This window comes from Synchiropus splendidus, chromosome 1 (assembly GCF_027744825.2).
Source record: "Synchiropus splendidus isolate RoL2022-P1 chromosome 1, RoL_Sspl_1.0, whole genome shotgun sequence".
Taxonomy (NCBI): domain Eukaryota; kingdom Metazoa; phylum Chordata; class Actinopteri; order Syngnathiformes; family Callionymidae; genus Synchiropus; species Synchiropus splendidus.
Window position 1 is genome coordinate 16132933 of NC_071334.1, and position 18067 is coordinate 16150999.

The window sequence follows — 18067 nt, forward strand, 5'->3', positions numbered from 1 at the left end:
AATATGTAGAGACATAGTATGTTACTCCCATCGCATTCCGCTCACTTATATTTAGCTCATTGCAGAATATTTTGGAGTTAGTTGAAGACTCACTATTTGCCTGTAGAATACAGATCTGTTTTGGGATGAAATATGTTAAGACATGTCGACACATGTGGCAATCAAAATTCTCTGTCAAAATATTTGGCCGCAGAATGTGAAAAAAAAAACCCATTTATTTAGATATTTATTCATTTTGCTTTGATATGCAGTCATGTTTCATGAGTGTTTTACGTGTGGCTGTGAGTGTGTTTGTACTTGGAGTGTGTTTGTACTTGGTGCTTGCTCTACTAATTTTTCATCTTTCAGTCATGTTACTTTTTCCACTTTCCCTGCTTTCTGCAGACGGAAATTTGCCTGTTATACTGTGAAATTATTTAGTAATGATGGCTGGTTGGGAATGGCGGCAAAATCTTTGAAAACAGTTTGAGCTATGGAAGCTGTTGGAAGTGTTGAAATAGTATTGAGAGGTGGGGTTGTAAGTTTGGTAATAGGATCAATGAAGAAAAACAAACAAAACAAAAACCTAAAAGCTAAAAAAACTGAAACCCCATTGATATAAAATACCAATAAACATTACTACAGTACTGGGGGGTCCATAACTTTGTTCTTCTCCCGTCACACACGTGTTTTGTTAAACACACTATCAATTACATACATAGCATGTTTAGTCTTCTTTAATATCCTTTCTGCATGTCCATTATAGATGAGCAATGACTCTGTTCCTGCCAGTCATTTTTCCACTTCAATTACAAACCTTTTTTGGCAGCTGCAGTACCTTTCCCAGCAGAGAGAAGCAATGTGGTACATGGCTTTGGTGCCAGCATAGTGTCTCTTTGAATCACTTTCATGATGTCCTTAAACAGCTCTTGTTGTAACTGGGGCATCCCAAACTGATCTCATGTTTCGCAGTGTGGTGGGGCTCCTCTTGAAATGTAAATTGCTAAATGGCCCACTAATGAACCAGTCAATACATGTTATTTTTCTTTTCTCTTTTTTGTTACTGAGTCTTTAGTCTCATGGCATGAAATCATTTCAGTCATTTGGCCCAGATGGCAGTCCAAACTGACCTCAAAAGCATATGAGGTCATGTGGACACACACTTCTGGGACCTGTAGTGTTTAGCTACAAGCTCTCAGATTACTTTTGCCGTTTCCACGAATTATCATCATTCATTTGTGCAGGAACAACAACATTTCGTGCCTAAACCCATATGGTTCCGCATGTTGTGGAAGAAATAGCCTTGTACTGTGCTTCTGCAAGGAAAGTGATGCAAAATTTTAGATGCACATAGAGAGAGGACATTACCATGGCAATGAAACTGAAGGAGACCACACGGAAGATCACATCCTGTGTCATTTCTTTATTCATGAAAATTGTTCTGATGGACTGCTGAAATGATTAAGCATTCCGATTCCATTCGAATTTTTTGGACATTTTATGCATATTTATCAATTGTTTATCTTTATTATTGTTTATCTGATAACGTATTATCAGTAAAGAGTAATATTCACATTAAGGTGAGTAGAGATTACTTGTACAATGTAGCTTCTATTAAAAAAAAAAAAAATCTGTAAATCTCTCAATTTTTCACATGACTAATTTTGGACATATTTTACTGCATAGTTTTCATGTTTATTTCTTATGTTTTTCACCGTAGATGTTGAATATTAAATTGTTTATACATACACTATGTTTTTTTATTTTTTATTTTTTATGTGCACCTGTCATTGAACTTCGACCCCACCTTGGCCCCGGCAGTAAAATCTATCAGACACTGTGTCTGCTATCACAACGTTTGCCTACCTAAACATATTGTTCTCAACTGTTCAAACATGACTGACAAAGTCTCTGAACTTGGTCACGTCATCTTGACGGCAAGTGAACTTTTTACTCGACCCGTCTTCAAGATATTCAATCATGGTTGCACCATCTTTGTTACAACGTGTCATATAAATCTGTGTCACTGAGGCAACATTCATAAGGAGCATCAGAATAACATATTCAGTTAGGATGTCCTGCACATCCTGATCCAAAACTCGAAATATCTATACTTTTTTTTTTTTTTTTAAATAAAACCGAACAGAATGCATCAGTGTTCCAGATAAAACGGTTTAAAATGGTCATTTACATTTTGGCGAGTCATCAATCTGCGGCTCCGCTTGCATAATCGGTGGATATAACTTCAGTGTGAGATTACATTTGCTGGTTATGTAAGCACGCTGTGTCCTCTGAATCCTCCCTGAGTTGGATTTGCTATGTGCACAGAAACAGGATTGCTCATTTGTATGTGACTCATGTTACGACTTTGTCCCTGCGTACCTGATTTTTGTCAAAATAAAAGCTTCTCTAAGCGCCACACACAAGTGAGGCAGTTATTTTTCAACGGCATCACTGTGCACAGAGCATCGCTGCATCATACGGTGTTGAACTCGTATGATGTTGTGTTGTTTTGAGTGGGGGACCCTGAACCCTGTATCTCACAGGTGTTGTGTTTCACTTTACGACTTCATTATTAATGTCTGCCTCTGCTCGGTGAAAGCGAAAAGAGGCAGCAGCTGTGCCATCAACCTCCGAGTCAATCTAAGTGCAAATGACAGCAGTTCATGAAGAAAGACTCTTGATGTCCATTCTCCATACATGCCCTCCTCGGGCGTTCTTCTAACCTCCTGTCTTTGCTAACTCTTTGCCCTCGCTCGTCCCTCTTTGGCAGCCTCTCGGGATATTAGGCAATAGACTTGTTTACTCCACCTTTCACCACATTGGCTGCTGAATTATTCATCTAACTATAAGCAAGGGGCTGAATGGAGGGAAGCAGGAGTGGGAGGTGGAAATACAGAGACGGCAAGAGAGCGAGAGAATGAGTGAATGGACAGGATTTATACCTGCTGCTCGGGTAAATTGATTATAGAAATCTGATCAGCATCTCATATCCTGTGGCTGCTGCCGGGAAGGCCCGGCGTGCCTGCCTCGCTGAGATTAGCCAGTCACCAGTGGACCGTTACACCTCAGCGTGACACTTCTTTTCAGAGCTGAATGTTGGTCAAAAAAAGAGCTGGAAAGACAGTGGACCACACATCCTGTGTGCAGTGTGGCCTTGGATACATGTCAGCCCTGATACTGCGTCTCGTACCTACACACATGCAGAAATGTTGACCACAATATGAAATATATTCAGATTAAAATCCTCATACAGTCATAAGCTAAACTGGCTGGCAGGCAGGTTAGTCACAGCCTCATATTGGCCTGCAAGCCACTTTACCTTTAAGTCTATTAATAATGGGATAAAATAAGATATTCATACTCCTGAGTGAACATCATGAATATGGGTGTGACACCTCTGTCTGAAGGAGATACCAGCAACTATCTAAACAGCACATTCTCCCCACTAAGGCGTCACATATTGACTATTGTCCCAAAGTGACACAAACGTCAGCAGTCTGCCGTGCATGTTGGTGCATTAGGCTTCCAGTCGAACTTACATTACATGAAAGTCAGCAGGTCACTTGTGGATGATCATGAGCTCCTCTTGTGGCTCATACAGTAATGCTATATTTTTCAGACAACATCAGAAGTAAAGTAACAATGCACCCCTCACATCCTCACACTATCTCAACTGTTCTATCTCAAAGTGCGGCGGGTCGTGAGAAAGAGATTTTATTATATTGAAACACCATAAGCAACATAGAAGGCTCGCTTTTGCATCAGTATGTAATACACATAGAAGTGAGCCTGGTTTGATCCAGAAGTCCTGGTCAGCTGGATGGAATAGAAATGAATGATGTTTTCTGAGTTCAATAGTTCACCCCCAGTAGATCACCCAGTAGATCCTTTTTTTGTGACAAGAGACTTATTCAATTGCATGTTTGCACACAAGATTGCCATTGTGAAATGCCATTTTAAATTGCTTAAATACGATACAGAGCTAAGCGCTCTGTAGAAGACGGGGGAGCGTGTAGTAGGTGCATAACACGGAGTAAGAGAGCGAGTGACTGACTCAGTATCTGAAGAGGAATATTCACACTGTGATGATGATGTTAAGTTGTATATTGAGACAAAAAATGCTGCTGTCTCTTTGCGTAGTGACAGGGAGTCCATTTGCCGTCACAGTTCACAAGCAGCACCCAGTGCAGGCGATACTTTGCTTCACTGTGTCGAGGGTGTGGTGGGGTATGGTGAAAATCCCTCTTATTGGAAATGTAATTATACATGGAAATAGTGCCGGCAGTAGCGGTCATAGACCCGCCGTCATCATTGTTGCTTCCGAGACTTTCGTTTTCAATTTTATATAAGACATGAGGTGTGAAAGAACCTGCACACAGTGAGGCAGCATATGTATTTGTGTGTCCATATCTGCTATCACGCCAAGGCCGACGCTGGTGAGTGGAGACGAAGTGATGGCCATGATAAAAGGCTGGCCGATAGCCTTGCTAGCTAAGGTGCTCAAGTGCAACGGATATTAAAACTGCAACTAACTATAGCAGCTTGATAGATTGAAGACCAATCCTCCAAAGGCTCTTTAAACTGGAGGTGTGTGTGTGTGTGTGCATACATAAACATCGACAGACCGAAGCAGTTTGTGGCTTCCACATATGCATGAACACACTCTTTTTTTCTAGATCGCTCCTCTTTTGGTTTCCCCATCACATACTCGTGGAGCCATGGGCGAGGGTCAAAGGCTCCCTGACTGATCTTATTTTCCAGCTCGGAAGACTTGAGCGGAATACATTTGTTCTATTCATGTAGCAAGGGAGTGGGCATTTTGTATGTATTATACGTGTGAGGTGAGTAAGAATGAGAAAATCTACATCAAGTATGTGGGGAAGGTGGAGTCTGTATAAGGGAACTGCGGTGCATGGGAAGGCACTGTGTGCAAATACATGTTTAAAGAACTGATTTTTCAAACGAGTCAAATGTGACTTGAATTTCAACATAAAGTCTGCAGACTACTGGAGGCTGTCAGGCCGACTGAGTGATCACCGAGAGATAGCAGTATTGCAGGGTCAAATACAAGACCTCGACATGAGCACTGTCGCACTCTCACCCTTCATATTTCATTCCTTCACCTCTCGTCACTCTGAATGCCGTTGCACTTCCACAGTTTGCTATATCAGCCGGCCAATTAAACATTTAAAAGCTGGTGCTGTAAAGCAAATTGCAGGAACTCAGCAGAGCTATGTCAGAAGAAAGTCCCCGTTCGGAATTGCCCTCAGACTCGGGGAGAATGCACCAGGGCTGCAGGGTCAAGTCCAAAGTGAGAGACTTTTTTTCACAGTGTTTCAGCTGACACTAGAATGGTTAGTAGGGTGATGGCAGGATAAAACAAGGGACTTACTGCTGTATATTTATATGTAATTATTGTCCATTTGATGACACATTAAAAGCTGTTTTATGTTTTAAATGTTCTGAGCCACTTCGACTCATTGAACTGAGAAACTGAAACAACAAGCTTTGTTTATTGTGTGCTGCATTTCTGGCATAATTTATAAGTCATACATTTGTAGTCTAATGAAGACAAAATCGTCGAACTAAAACTCTACGTATCAGATGGGTTTCACCAAGGGATGATCCCTCTTTCCTCCGGTTGTTGGTACGATTAGCGCAAAGTCACACAGGCTTGGAAATGTCAGGGAAACTACCACAAGTGGGAGGGGTCAAGGCACTCACACACCGCCGTGTCCTCCTGTCCACTGCTGAAAGATTGGGTGCTAAAGGTGGAAAACAACCATGGAGAAAACCTCAAGAAAACTTCTGGTCTGCTGATGAAGTTTGCTGATACGCCATATTCAAATGGGTGAAGAAAGAAACTAATCCAGTCAATGTTGTGCTCTAGAGAACCAAGGACACAAGATGTTCCATGAAAGTATTGTTTTTGTTGCTTTCCATCAGTGTCGAGTTTGAGCTATTGCTACTTATGAAATCTAGTTTTGTGATTTGATGATTTGATGGTGATGATGATGATAATGATTCTTTGGATTTAAATGCAGCACAATAGTATGTGTGCAATGAATAAAGTCTTAGCCAGAAGAATTTTGGCTCATTCCCCCATGCATCTGCTTTCAGTGACCTTTCTACTAATTGTATTTTTTCAACTCGACCAAGTTGAGTTTTAAAGGGAATTTTGTTTCACCACTATTAGAGCCCTTGTATAGTCATAATTTCAGTTGTTAAAAAGTTTGAAATTGTCAAAAAGACAAAGAGTTAAACCTATAGTTTTGCTTTCTGTCCTCCAATTGTTCTTGTTTGTCCATGTTTTTCCACTATAATTAGACATAAACAGAGCTATTCTTTATATCATAGACAGCATTAACTAAACTGATCACAGCTAAACTGAAAAGAAGAAACCGACTTGGTGGCTGAGGTCATTCATTTGAAATAACAATGGTCCATGAACTTCACACACATGCTCTCCATCACTGAACGATGCCTAATCCTGAGGTGAAGAAAAAAGACAAATATGTCCGTGTTTTAATTTTAAATTTGATGGAGGTGAATAACTCAACCAAGCATCCACTCTTTTCTTGTTGTTTTTTACCATTTCCTTTATTAATAGGCGTGTAACAATTGCAGCTTGACTTAGTAAATGACTTGTTAAAGTGCACTCATTGTGTTACACATCCACTTAGTTAAACTGCCATTTTTGTCTTCCACGCCTCAACAGCCAGCCTGGAGAATTCCACTCACGCTTGGCAGCCTCAAAATTTAATAAGACTTTTACCTCACATTTCATCCCTACCCCTTTATGACAGGGGAGATTGTGCTCTCTCATATCTTGACAGGAAACCCTCGGAGATAAACAAATGCAGCAATAAATACTTTGCTATAATATCCGGCTGTTTTATGGTAAAACTGTTGCGTGAGTCGAAGTAGACACTGGAGAGGTCATTTTGACTGTGGAGAATGACTTTTAGATGATCATGCGGCAAACAACAAAGGGGCTCATTAACAAAGATCTTAGATTGCATGTTGCAGTGTTTGCAGATGGCGAGTTCAGAGAGACATAAGTTGAAGAACTAAATAGGCTTGAGTCATGAGAGTTCCAGGAATGAAACAGAAATAAATAACCAACTCTGCTGTTGCATGGCCTTTTTTCTTCCTCCTCATAACATTTGGCACTGTGGCAAAATGTCACATGAATAAAACAAATTATTTTCTGTCCTCAAACCTTTTGCAACGTAAGGTTTTGGATAGTTGAGTCCAACTGAGGTGCCGTCTCGATAAATCCCATGAGCGAGCAGGTTTACCTGGACATACATTTTTCAGCTCATGATGTTTTGGTTCCTGATGGAGTTCATTGAAATATCAATCTCTAGATTCTGATCTCTGGTCTGCCCTTTCCTGGATGAACCTCATAATTAAGCTAATGAGGCAGCCGGTTTAAAGCATAACGGACAAGTCACCCTGCAAATGTGCGACTGTGTTGGCTGTGACCTTGATTTATACACCCTCATTAGAATACAAAACAGCCGACTGAAAGGGACTTTTTTTTTTGAACCGCCCTCTTGCAGCAGGTCCAGTTGGGTTTCCTGAACATATTTTTATCTAACTTCACTTCTGTCTCAGTTGTGTCTCCAAAGGTCAAGCTCATTCAGATGAGCAGCTCATTCATATTTCTACCAATTATCAGTACATCGCCAGGTCAAGAGGTCGACTGCTGTCATGGTCACAAAGAGCCTTCCGTCCTCGTGTCCTCCCGAGGTCAAAAACACAATAGGAAGTGATCCAGCTGTGATATGTCTAGACTGGATTGGTGGAACTAAGAAACCTGAATAAGTGTCTCAGTCAGAGCTCATTATCTGTTGTCAGTGGAGATGGATGGTGGAGGGAAAAAAAGAAGAATGTTCTCAGTGTGTCACAGCGGAAGCTGCAGACACAATCATACCTGTTTGATTTTTCTAAATTTGAAACCCGACAACGTGGTGACTAAACAATGATTCCTCGCTTGTAATTAATCAAGCTATCCAGATGGTTTTTTTTTTTTTAATGACTACAGGGAGAGAAGAGGATCATAGGCTGTGTGAGAAAGATGCAAACTGCTCTGTGATTTCAGGATGCCTTCATCTGCAGTTTGCAAAATTGCGTGGAAGAATAAAAAAGGGACTGGATGAATAACTTATCGCTGTCATTTCCAGCTTGCACCACCTTTTAGCTCCCCTCAAATCCAGTGTCGGATCAGTACACCTGAGCCTTGAGCGAAAATAAAATCCCCTATCTTTACAACTGCAACTGAAAACGGTGACTACCGTTCTGGAGGCCTCTTATTGTGACTGACACACAACCTTTCCACACTGTCAGGAGCGAGTAATATTTCGGCCTTTTATGAGGATCGATCGGTCGCTATAGGGGCACAAAGGGGAGGAGAGGCGGGGCGTGCTAAAGGTCAACAGTACGGCTGAATCTGGGATTCTAAATGAAGGGTGTGTGGCCAACACACCTGCTGCTCTCCTTATTGACCTGTGGAGAAGGAAATGGTGTTGACAGAAGAAGAAATCTGGAGGAGACTAAATGGGACATTTACAGCTCTTACAGAAGTCAAAAGCTTTTCACTGTAACTCCACCAATTATGGTGTTTTTCAAATTGGCCTTTCCTCGCCGTTCACGCTTAACTGCAGGACGGCGTGAGATGGCTCCTTACTGTAAAGAGGATTTTTAAGTGGGGAATGTGTGTCAAACTCCAAAGAGGCAGCTTTACTCTGACTGATGGCTTCCATATGCTGAATGGATTATTGTTGATTTATTTGCTATTATTATTATTTTATGTCATTTAAAAAGTCATTTATTCCATTAATTCATAAGAAAACAATTAAAATACACATTCTGAGGAAAGTGTTTTCTGTTTAGACAGTTCATAACAGATATTTTCCCAATTTTCACACATCATGGGTTTGCGGTTCTGGAACATAGCGCGTATTTGTTTCATGTACTTCTTCAGTCAATTTCCTCTTTTGATTATTTTTATTGGTGATGGTTGTCACTTTAAAGTCCCATTTGATATGTTGATGTTCACCATACTTCTATCTCAGTCATATTCACTTGACATCCATTGCCTCACTATCACAGCACCTGCCTGAATCATTCGTTGTTTTCACTTAGTGTTGAATTGTTAGGTACAATCTTACCATTTTTGAGTCTGTAATGTATGTGACCAAATCCTGGTCATATGTATGTGAAAGGTAGGGTAGGAGATATTATCCAGAAGCCTTTAATCCTTAAAATCCCCTGAACACCGTCATCGCAACCAATTATTTAAAATCAAAAGTGATACATTTTTATCACTGATGGAACATACACTGACCGTAAACATACACTGACAGTAAAACACTTCCCACACATTTTCATCAACCTGTTCTAAGTGATTGGATGGTGATATGGGTATTGAACTCAGTTGCTGTTTGTTCCGCTCCACCCTTCTCTGCTGTCACTGAAATGAGACATTGAGAAAATTGAATCAATGCTGCGCAACTCTGGAGGCGTGGCTTCTATGGAAAATTTGAAAAAGGGGCAGAGTTTGCATTCAAATTCATGCAAGTTTTTTTTTTTTTTTTTAATATCAACTACCCAACATTTTATGACATTTTGTCAATGAAGGTCAATTGTTACGGAATAAATGTTTACAAAAGTCTTGCACTAAACCCTTGTTTACTACCGTGTAGTAAACAAGGCTGAGTGGTAATTCCCTCTCGTTCTCTGTCCTCTCCAACACCTCAGGGTGCCTCCTCCAGCTTGGTGGTGAAGTTCGCCGACACAGACAAGGAACGCACCATCAGACGTATGCAGCAGATGGTTGGCCAGTTTGGCATTTTCAACCCCGCCATCGCCCTTCCCTTCAGCACCTACAGCTCTTACGCACATGCGGTGAGTTGGAAAAGACATATGGAACGCTCGCAGTAGGACTCAAATAGTCTTTAGCAGCGAAATATGGCCTCAGTGACTGTTTACATGTGTTTATTAGTAAACAAGAGTAGGTGTTAAATGCTAATGCACGTATGGAACATTAGAATATTTACATAGATTTTTTATTTTCAAATGTTTTCCCTGACAGTTTTTTTAATGCTTAACATTGACTGTGCTCAAACAGCATAGTTAGCTTCTACCTAATAAAATAGCAACCGTGGAGCCTAATATATCCCAAAGGAGCCAACAAACTGTAAACCAGAGGCAAGATGAGTGTGAAAACTCGGCCTCATTTATCTGACAGACAGATACACGACTCCAAATGAATGCTAATATTCTCACAATCTGCTGGCTGGCTGGGTGAGAAACTTAAAGAGGTGAGATCACCTACGTTCACTGCTGACATCAATCTCTTGTCATTGAAATTGTGGCACATTCGCCTCATGTCTTTGTGAGATCGCTTATTGACTCACTTATTTAGTGAAGCTTTTTTTTTTTAATGCGTTTTCATGTTCTTGTTCTTGTTGACACATGGTTGCTCACAATCATGGCCACAAATGATTTTCAAATGTCAGTATGTATGTATTTTAACAGCGTATTATTCCTGTCAGTAATTCTGTTCCATGTGTTTTTCTATTATTAGCACACGTATCATGTGGTTAGCTGCAGCTTCACAGCAAGAAGGTCCCAGGTTCAAAGAAAGTTTAAGGCAAATCTGGGTTTGAAAAAAAATCTGGGTCTAATCTCTTGGGCGCCCTCCAGGCACAACGATTTACACACACAGCCCAAAAACATACAGACGTTGATGGAAGACTTTATTATCCATAGGTGTGTGTGAGTGGCTGCCATGTGTGCCCTGATGGATTGGCAACCTGACTGGGGAACCCACAGGTGTGGTGAGATCAATGGTAGACAACGATCAAACAATTACATTCAAACTACTATGAAATGGCTCCTTTCTTTCTGAGCAATTGTGGAGAAACGGAGGGAGGAAACATGGAGTATCTGTGACGCCAACAGCACTGATCAAAGACCAGATGAAGAGTGTCTTCTCTTCTCCCAGGTTTCTCCACAATAAGCTTGATGAAGTAGGGAATACAGAGGATTTTCTGACAGTTACCAACCCATTACCTGCAAAGGTCGGCAGCGTTCAGCCCTGTTTAAAATAATTCAAATAAAAAAAATGTAAAAATCATAGTGCGCATGTAGCCCCGGGCACTCCATGTGCACAGACAGATAGTTAGTCCCACCTTCACACCTCTGCTCCAGCTTCGCTCTGCTCTGCTACTCTCGCCCACTATCTGCCCTTGGGCATGGAACGATATACACATAACAGACCACCAGCTCTTCCCATGAGTTTACAGAACCTCTGCAATCTCCAACACCATGCCGGTCTCTAATATCCATCTCAACCGTCTCCTGCTCTGTGCCCCTGGGGGGCCTGAGGGACCTCCCTACGGTGGGGGTTCACTACGCTTGTGTCTCATGTTAGAGCCATATTAGCCTGTATTACATTCAAATGAACATGGCAGGGTTTTCATTTCAGTATTCAGACTTGGGATCAGGTTGCAAAAGTGGAGATCATGAATTACGAACGACGAAATATGTGATCTTATATCTTGAATGGAAAGGCCCTGTTCTTCACCTATAAGTTAGAGTTGACAAACCACAATACCTATTTTAATAAGTCATGGGCCGACCAGGATGTTTGGTTCTCAGACTGATGCGTGAGTAAAACACGATGGCTCCCTATATAACTAAATATCAGGATTAAAAGTTATTGGAAGTAGAACACGACAGGTTTCCCATTGGCCATTCTTTTATGTCGAAGCCATGGGATCCGGTATGTAACGTGTAAATTGAGGTTATCTCATCTGCTCTCTCCAGAAAGCGGACCGCCTTCATTACCATTCATGAAATTCTCACCATTTACTATAAGCCTGCTGAAATGCAAATGTTTGGAGACTGATTCATATGACACTATAGTCATTTCCACTTGGGTTACTCACTTATTCTCACCGTCTCAACTTCTTCTTGTTCATGACGCTGGATTCTTTTGAGTCTTGATCATCAAAACTGCTATGTAGCCTTGCTAAAGCAGGATCCCACCTGCTCAAGTTGGGTTCCAGTTCCCAAGTTTGCTGCGATGCAGTGACTTTCAACTGTTCCCGATGAAGTTTCCTGGCTTAGCTCAGAGCAGTATCAGTACGGAGACTTGCTCCAGCTGGGTTGACTCCATGATGAAAGACTCATTCTGCCAATCAAGCTCATTTCAATTGAGACTACAGACTTAGTCATGAGATGTTAAGATCACAGTCTTCTCTTCAGAATTCCAAACAAAGCTCTTTTTTTCTATTCTGTGAATGGGAATACTTAGCTTACTATTGCCTCGACTGCAGATTCAGAACACGCCGTCATCGGTGTGCAAACGCAGCAGACTGAAGGAGAATTACTGCACAAATTACTGATATTATTTAGGTTAAATTTATCGCTTGTTAAAAGCTGTTGGATTGTTTGTGCTGTAGCTGTGAACTTGTGCCAAGGTTGTGTTATCTTTCACGCACGACTCTCTCCAGTTGGGTCAAAACACAAGTTAGCTGAAACATAACTGAATGACACACGAGATGAGAACTGTTTTGAGTAGCCCTCATGAAGTCAGAGTAAAACAATGAAACGGATCATCTAGAAATGTTTCAAACCATCAAAAGGCCCATGTGTGAAGTGTGTGTTGAAGACTTATTTTTCTGTCCTCTTGTTCCTTTATCTTCCCCACCATTTCATGCAGGAATTACATTGTATCATAAGTTTAGAAAGTACTGAAATGTATTGCTCCGCAAAATAAATAGGAAACATCTGATTATTGTTCTGGTATTTGCTGCTTGAGGTGATCTTCTTGTATTAATGCATTTAGAACTAAAAGGAAATAGAATTTAAAAAAAATAATGCTTTAAATTAATAGTATTAAATTAAAAGTGTTAAATGCTTTAAATTAAAAGTGTTAAATGCTTTAAATTAAAAGTATGTAAATCATTTATTAAACTTTTTTTATTTTATTGATCTATTTTTTCCCCTATATTTCGCTTCTTGTTATGAATTTCTCATGTCTTGTGATTTCACATCCCCTCACAATAGTGACAGTCCCACAACAGTCTCAGTATGTAGTATGGGCCCCAAAGAAATCGCATGGGGATCTTCTTTGGCATGGTATGTGAGATGCAAAAAAACTGGCTCCTTTCCTTAGCCATGTTCTAATAAATAAACTGTACGGTAGATTGAAAGTACAAGCTAACCGGAGCGAGAATCCTACTCTGTGCTTGTGATTGCATCACAAAGGTGCAGAAGTGAAGCGTTGAACGTTTCTTCAAAGCCATGTTAACATCTCAGATTCGCCTTTGATGGAAAACAGGAGTTGCTGTGACTGAGAATAGCACATTTTATGAGCAAAGACAAGCCTACTCTTGCTAAATAACTGCCAAGGGAAGGGGTGTTTATTGAACCGTGACGTACAGAGATATACATATATACATATACATGTTCATGCTATAAATAGAAAGTACAGTAACGCAAATGACAAATTCAAAAAGCTACCTCTCCACCACAGCACAGGATTGGATTATAGAGTTGAGCTGACAGCTAGTAAATTGGATTTTAGTCAAACCATGGGACGGAGGGCGCGCTGTACACAAATTGCAGGGGTACAACACTGACAACACATGCCAAAAATGAGAAATGTTCCGTTTTCGTGATCGACACAGACACTGGTGCATCCTATTTGCAAAAAAAAAGTGATTTCATAAAACGCAAGGCGACAAAGAGATTGCATGTTTCATTCCAGTGGAATAGCGAGAGATAATAGTTCTCACTGAATGCAAGTAATAAGCCAGATTTTATTATGTGTTGTCTCTTTCCCTTCAAGGCACAAGCCTCGTAATTTTATACAATTTAAAAATCACTTTTTCATCGAGTGTCTGCTGAGCCTGACAAGAATAAAAAAAAAACACTCTCCTCAGGTGGAGGGCTAGATGCGGTGTCAGAGGACAAAGAAGAAGTTTTAGAGGCTCCTGCAGCAACATGTCTTCTCTAAAAGATGCATCAAACGGAGCGTGAGACAAATGAGAGGAGAGAAAACCGTTTAACTTGGTGCTAATAGTGACAGTGTGTGGGCGGATGAGAGGGAGGATGAATATGAACTCACATTAGGAAACATCTCCCCCTGTTGGTGGGATTATATTGCTGTTGCGTTAAAGCGGTTAAAAACAGTCCACTGTTGAGTATTTCTTCAGCTGACTCTCGGAGAGGAGGTGCTCTTCAGCGCCCGCACTGGTGGATGTGAACACATCAGCAGACGACCACCAATCAAAGCACAGCTGTCCACATTATGACAATGAATACAACTATTATAGATTTGTACTTTTTTAAAATCATGAATCAAGCGCCACATGAAGCTGCCAAAACAGATTCATGTAACGTTAACAGCAAAGGGGTTCATGGAATACCATGTCAAAAGAGTGAAACCACTTTTAAGATCTTTATTTCATTCTATCCAGACAGTGAAATGTATATAATAAATTGCATAACTAAACAAATGATTGACACTCAACAATGGTCATCAATGACCGACCTGGTTTTCATGCTTCCACATGTGCAACATATTCTGATAGAGTTGTTGCATCTCTTTATGAAGACTGGGACTTTGACCCTCAAATGAATGTTGGCTGGATGTCCATGCCTGTGTCCACAGCTGTACTGCTGCTCTGTGCTTTCTTGGTTCGGCCATATTAGGTCGGAGGTCATACAGTAATGGTCCAAAATATTGTTCCTAAAGCACTGTGTTTGATTCTTGCTCAAGTTTGGCTGATTCGGTGCGTAGTCTGTACCTTCTTCCTGGGCCTTGTCCTGCTTGTCTCCAGCCTTTTGTCCATTGTGGCTGGGAGATTTCCAAGCTCTTTGCAACCCCTGCATATGGAAAATAAGCGGCGTGGCATCCAAAGGCCTAGAATGTGAGCATGTACCATCTTACAACATCAATGCATTTATAGTCTCATGATCGTCCAACATTCTTTTTGACAAATGCGGTTTTGTGATTTGTTTACTGCTGTGGAAGAAGAGCCCGCTTTCCACAACCGTCCTTCAATCTAAGTGACCTGTCTCTCAGGAGAACCTGGAATGAAAAGTTCCCTTTGTTCGTTCCGTTGTCATCTCTTCTTCAGGTTTGTTTTGCTTTATAAACATCATTTTACCCACTTTGCCACTGCAAGTGGCTCCCCCGCCCGTCCGTCCCCCGACGGGTTGACTATAAGGGCTCACATGTGACAGGGCTGAGCATCAGCGAGCGCTACACAGATAATTGCCATGTGATAAAGAGGTGATTGCCTGCTGGCACCAGGGGAAAGTAATGCCATCAGGTTGCAATAAAAAAGCAGATGTCTGACACTAAATGTATGCTGCTGGAGCCCGTGCAACTTTCTTCACTCCCTTTCATCCCTTGTGCTCTCCTTTTGTTCCCCTTGTTTCTTGCTGCCTTTTCTTCCCTCTGCCACTCTGACAGAGACGTTTCCTATCTGCTGGGTAGTGCATACATAAAGAAATGGGAATGGCTTTTTAATGCCTTTGAAATAAAAAAAAAGAATAAAATAACTTATGCATATGAAAAGAAAAATGGAATGGAATCACTGTCGGCACATGCACACTGCATTTGATTTCTTTTTCCTTTTATCGGCTGCAGGTTTAGGCAAACCACTGGAACATAATTGCATGCTTGGATCTTCTGTTTGGTGCGCTTCAATTTGAAAAGACTCTTCGTTCGCTTGGTCTGTTCGACTGCATCTCATATCCAGTGATGAACAACTATTAAAGGAATACTTGCGTGTGTAATTCACACAGAAGAAGACGAGTACGTTGTATTTAGCTATGCTGGTATGTGGTTGGGTCTCACGCTGGGTGCCCTGTTATCCAAGGGTTGAACCTCCCCTGGACTCACTTGAAGACAATTTACATTTAAATAACTAGCATTCTACACTCACAGGATTAAGTCAAGCTCATGTACATTAGGTTTATATTTTGTAAATAAAGAGGAATATTGTGATGAATAGTGTCTACTCAAATGTCTTCGGCCATAGAGAGAATCTTATCATCATCATAGAAGAACACGACAAATCATTTTTGTGTCCTACAAGAGTGTGCAGTATATATAGTTGGCTCACACCAAAGCTTTTGTTTGTTTTTTTTGTTGCACATGAAAGCATAGGAAGTCGATATCAGGTTTGGCGAAGAGACCTTGCCCTTCAAAACAGTGTTGATCATGACTAGCTAATCTGCATTTGCAAAAAACATGAAAGGAATTTGATTACAGTAGCAAAAGTGATGTATATTGGTGATTTGAGGACAAAAAAACAGTGTATATTGCAGACACATACACTGACATATTGGGGGGCAGGGTTGAAACCAGAAAAAAGGGCACCTCATGAAAATTCTTATTCTAAGGTTGCAGCCTAATTCTCATTATTCTTATTCTAAATATTACCCCCATTCATTCCTCTTACCCCTGGTCATGTGACCGGCAACATGTCAAGCGACCAGCAGGTTTGACTGTAAAACACTTAACTTAAAATTGAATCATGATCATGTGTCATGTGTCTCTGGTGACAGAATGTGTTGTCCACGTCTCTCCAATGTTGCTTAAGGCCTGTGGTAAAAGCATTCTTTTCAAAAATCGTATATGGTATAATCCATATAATATGTATAATATATGAAACAATAATAAACCACACAGACACTTGATGCAGGTCAGAGGAGCCGTTTGACTGCCTCTCTGCACAGTAGAGGGAAGAGTGGGAGGGGCCACTGTGGTGCTGTGATTCTCACACAAATGCCATTTTCTTTCTCTTTTTTTTGATTGAATAAGAGTCACTTTTTTCTTAAGAATTGAAGAATTCTTAAGAAATGTTTCTTGTGCAAGGAGGTAGGGCCACTGGGGGTCAATCTGTGCACCTGCCTGTCTAGTGAGGTGGAGGATGGTTGTGTATCTGATTAGAAGTCACAATAATGACAGGGGTTAGGTAAATGAAACATCTCTTGTAAACCGTGTGTGTCATTCTCCTATGGCCAAATAAAGACATGTTTTGACACCAAATGAAAGCCGTAACATCACACTGTAAGCCCCTCGTGGCCCACCTGCTCAGGACCCGACTCACAGGCTGCAGGATTTTCTTCGTTTGGCCTGCGCTGCTGTCTTCTGCAGCTCTGGCCCAGTAAAGGTTTAATTCATCTTATTTGGAAGGAAATGGATGATCCCCATTTGTCACGTTGATAAAATTATGCAAATAACAAAAGGCGCTAATAGATAGCGGTGGCGAGGCCTCTGGCTAATGGATGAGATGCCAGCGCTGGGCATTCTCCAGCGGGACAGCTGCTTTCAGGTTAGCTGACAGGGCCACTGTGGGAAAATAATTGGCTTTTCAGTCGCCGGGGCTTCATGCAAATACAAATAGAGCGACGTCCAATGCTCACGCTGTCTGCTGGTGTCGTCATTAGCATTAGCGGCAGTGGCGGAGTTTGATTTCTGCTTATACAAGTCGCAGTCAGTCCGGTCCTGACAAATCAGGGCGAGCACTATTAAACACATGCGGCGATGGGAGCGAGAGGTTGGTCTAGCGCTGTTGGTGATCCAGGGCCTCGCAGGTCTGCATGCATGATTTGCAGCAACAGCGGCTGGAAAAGATTATTGATTCTCTCGATAAACCCACTGGTTCACGAGATGCAGCTTGTACAGTGATGGATTTGGTCCGGAATTAAGCATTCCGCTGGTGTTGTAGCTCAAATAGCATCTGTCATTCTTGTGTGTGTGTGTGTATGCATGTGTGCGCCGCACGGGGAGGTGCGCTGCATGTGTGTGCCAGCCATGGAACGTACTCACAGCTTCGACTTCTCGCCTCACACTGAGCGAAAAATGCAGCGTGAATAAAATGGTATTGATTCGATCTCCACGTGGGTTTGTCCGGTGGGGAAAATAATAATTTTGTGACCGGCGTAGTGTTACTAACTGCAAAGGAAGTCTGTTTTCATTATTGGGTAGATGTCACAAATATGTGCAGTGGTGTGTTCCATTGACATTTTAATTATTTTTACTGCCTGG

General features: G+C 41.3%; 1 protein-coding gene across 9 annotated transcripts in view; it reads left to right on the top strand.

Moving 5' to 3' along the window:
• The window catches only part of celf5a (cugbp, Elav-like family member 5a), a 190095-nt gene that overhangs the window by 149188 nt on the left and 22840 nt on the right, over positions 1-18067 (top strand). For all 9 annotated transcript variants that reach the window (XM_053856177.1, XM_053856217.1, XM_053856157.1 and 6 more), the window contains exon 6: positions 9748-9894. In XM_053856177.1, the coding sequence (XP_053712152.1) occupies positions 9748-9894 (147 nt within the window). The remainder of the gene's footprint in view (positions 1-9747; positions 9895-18067) is intronic.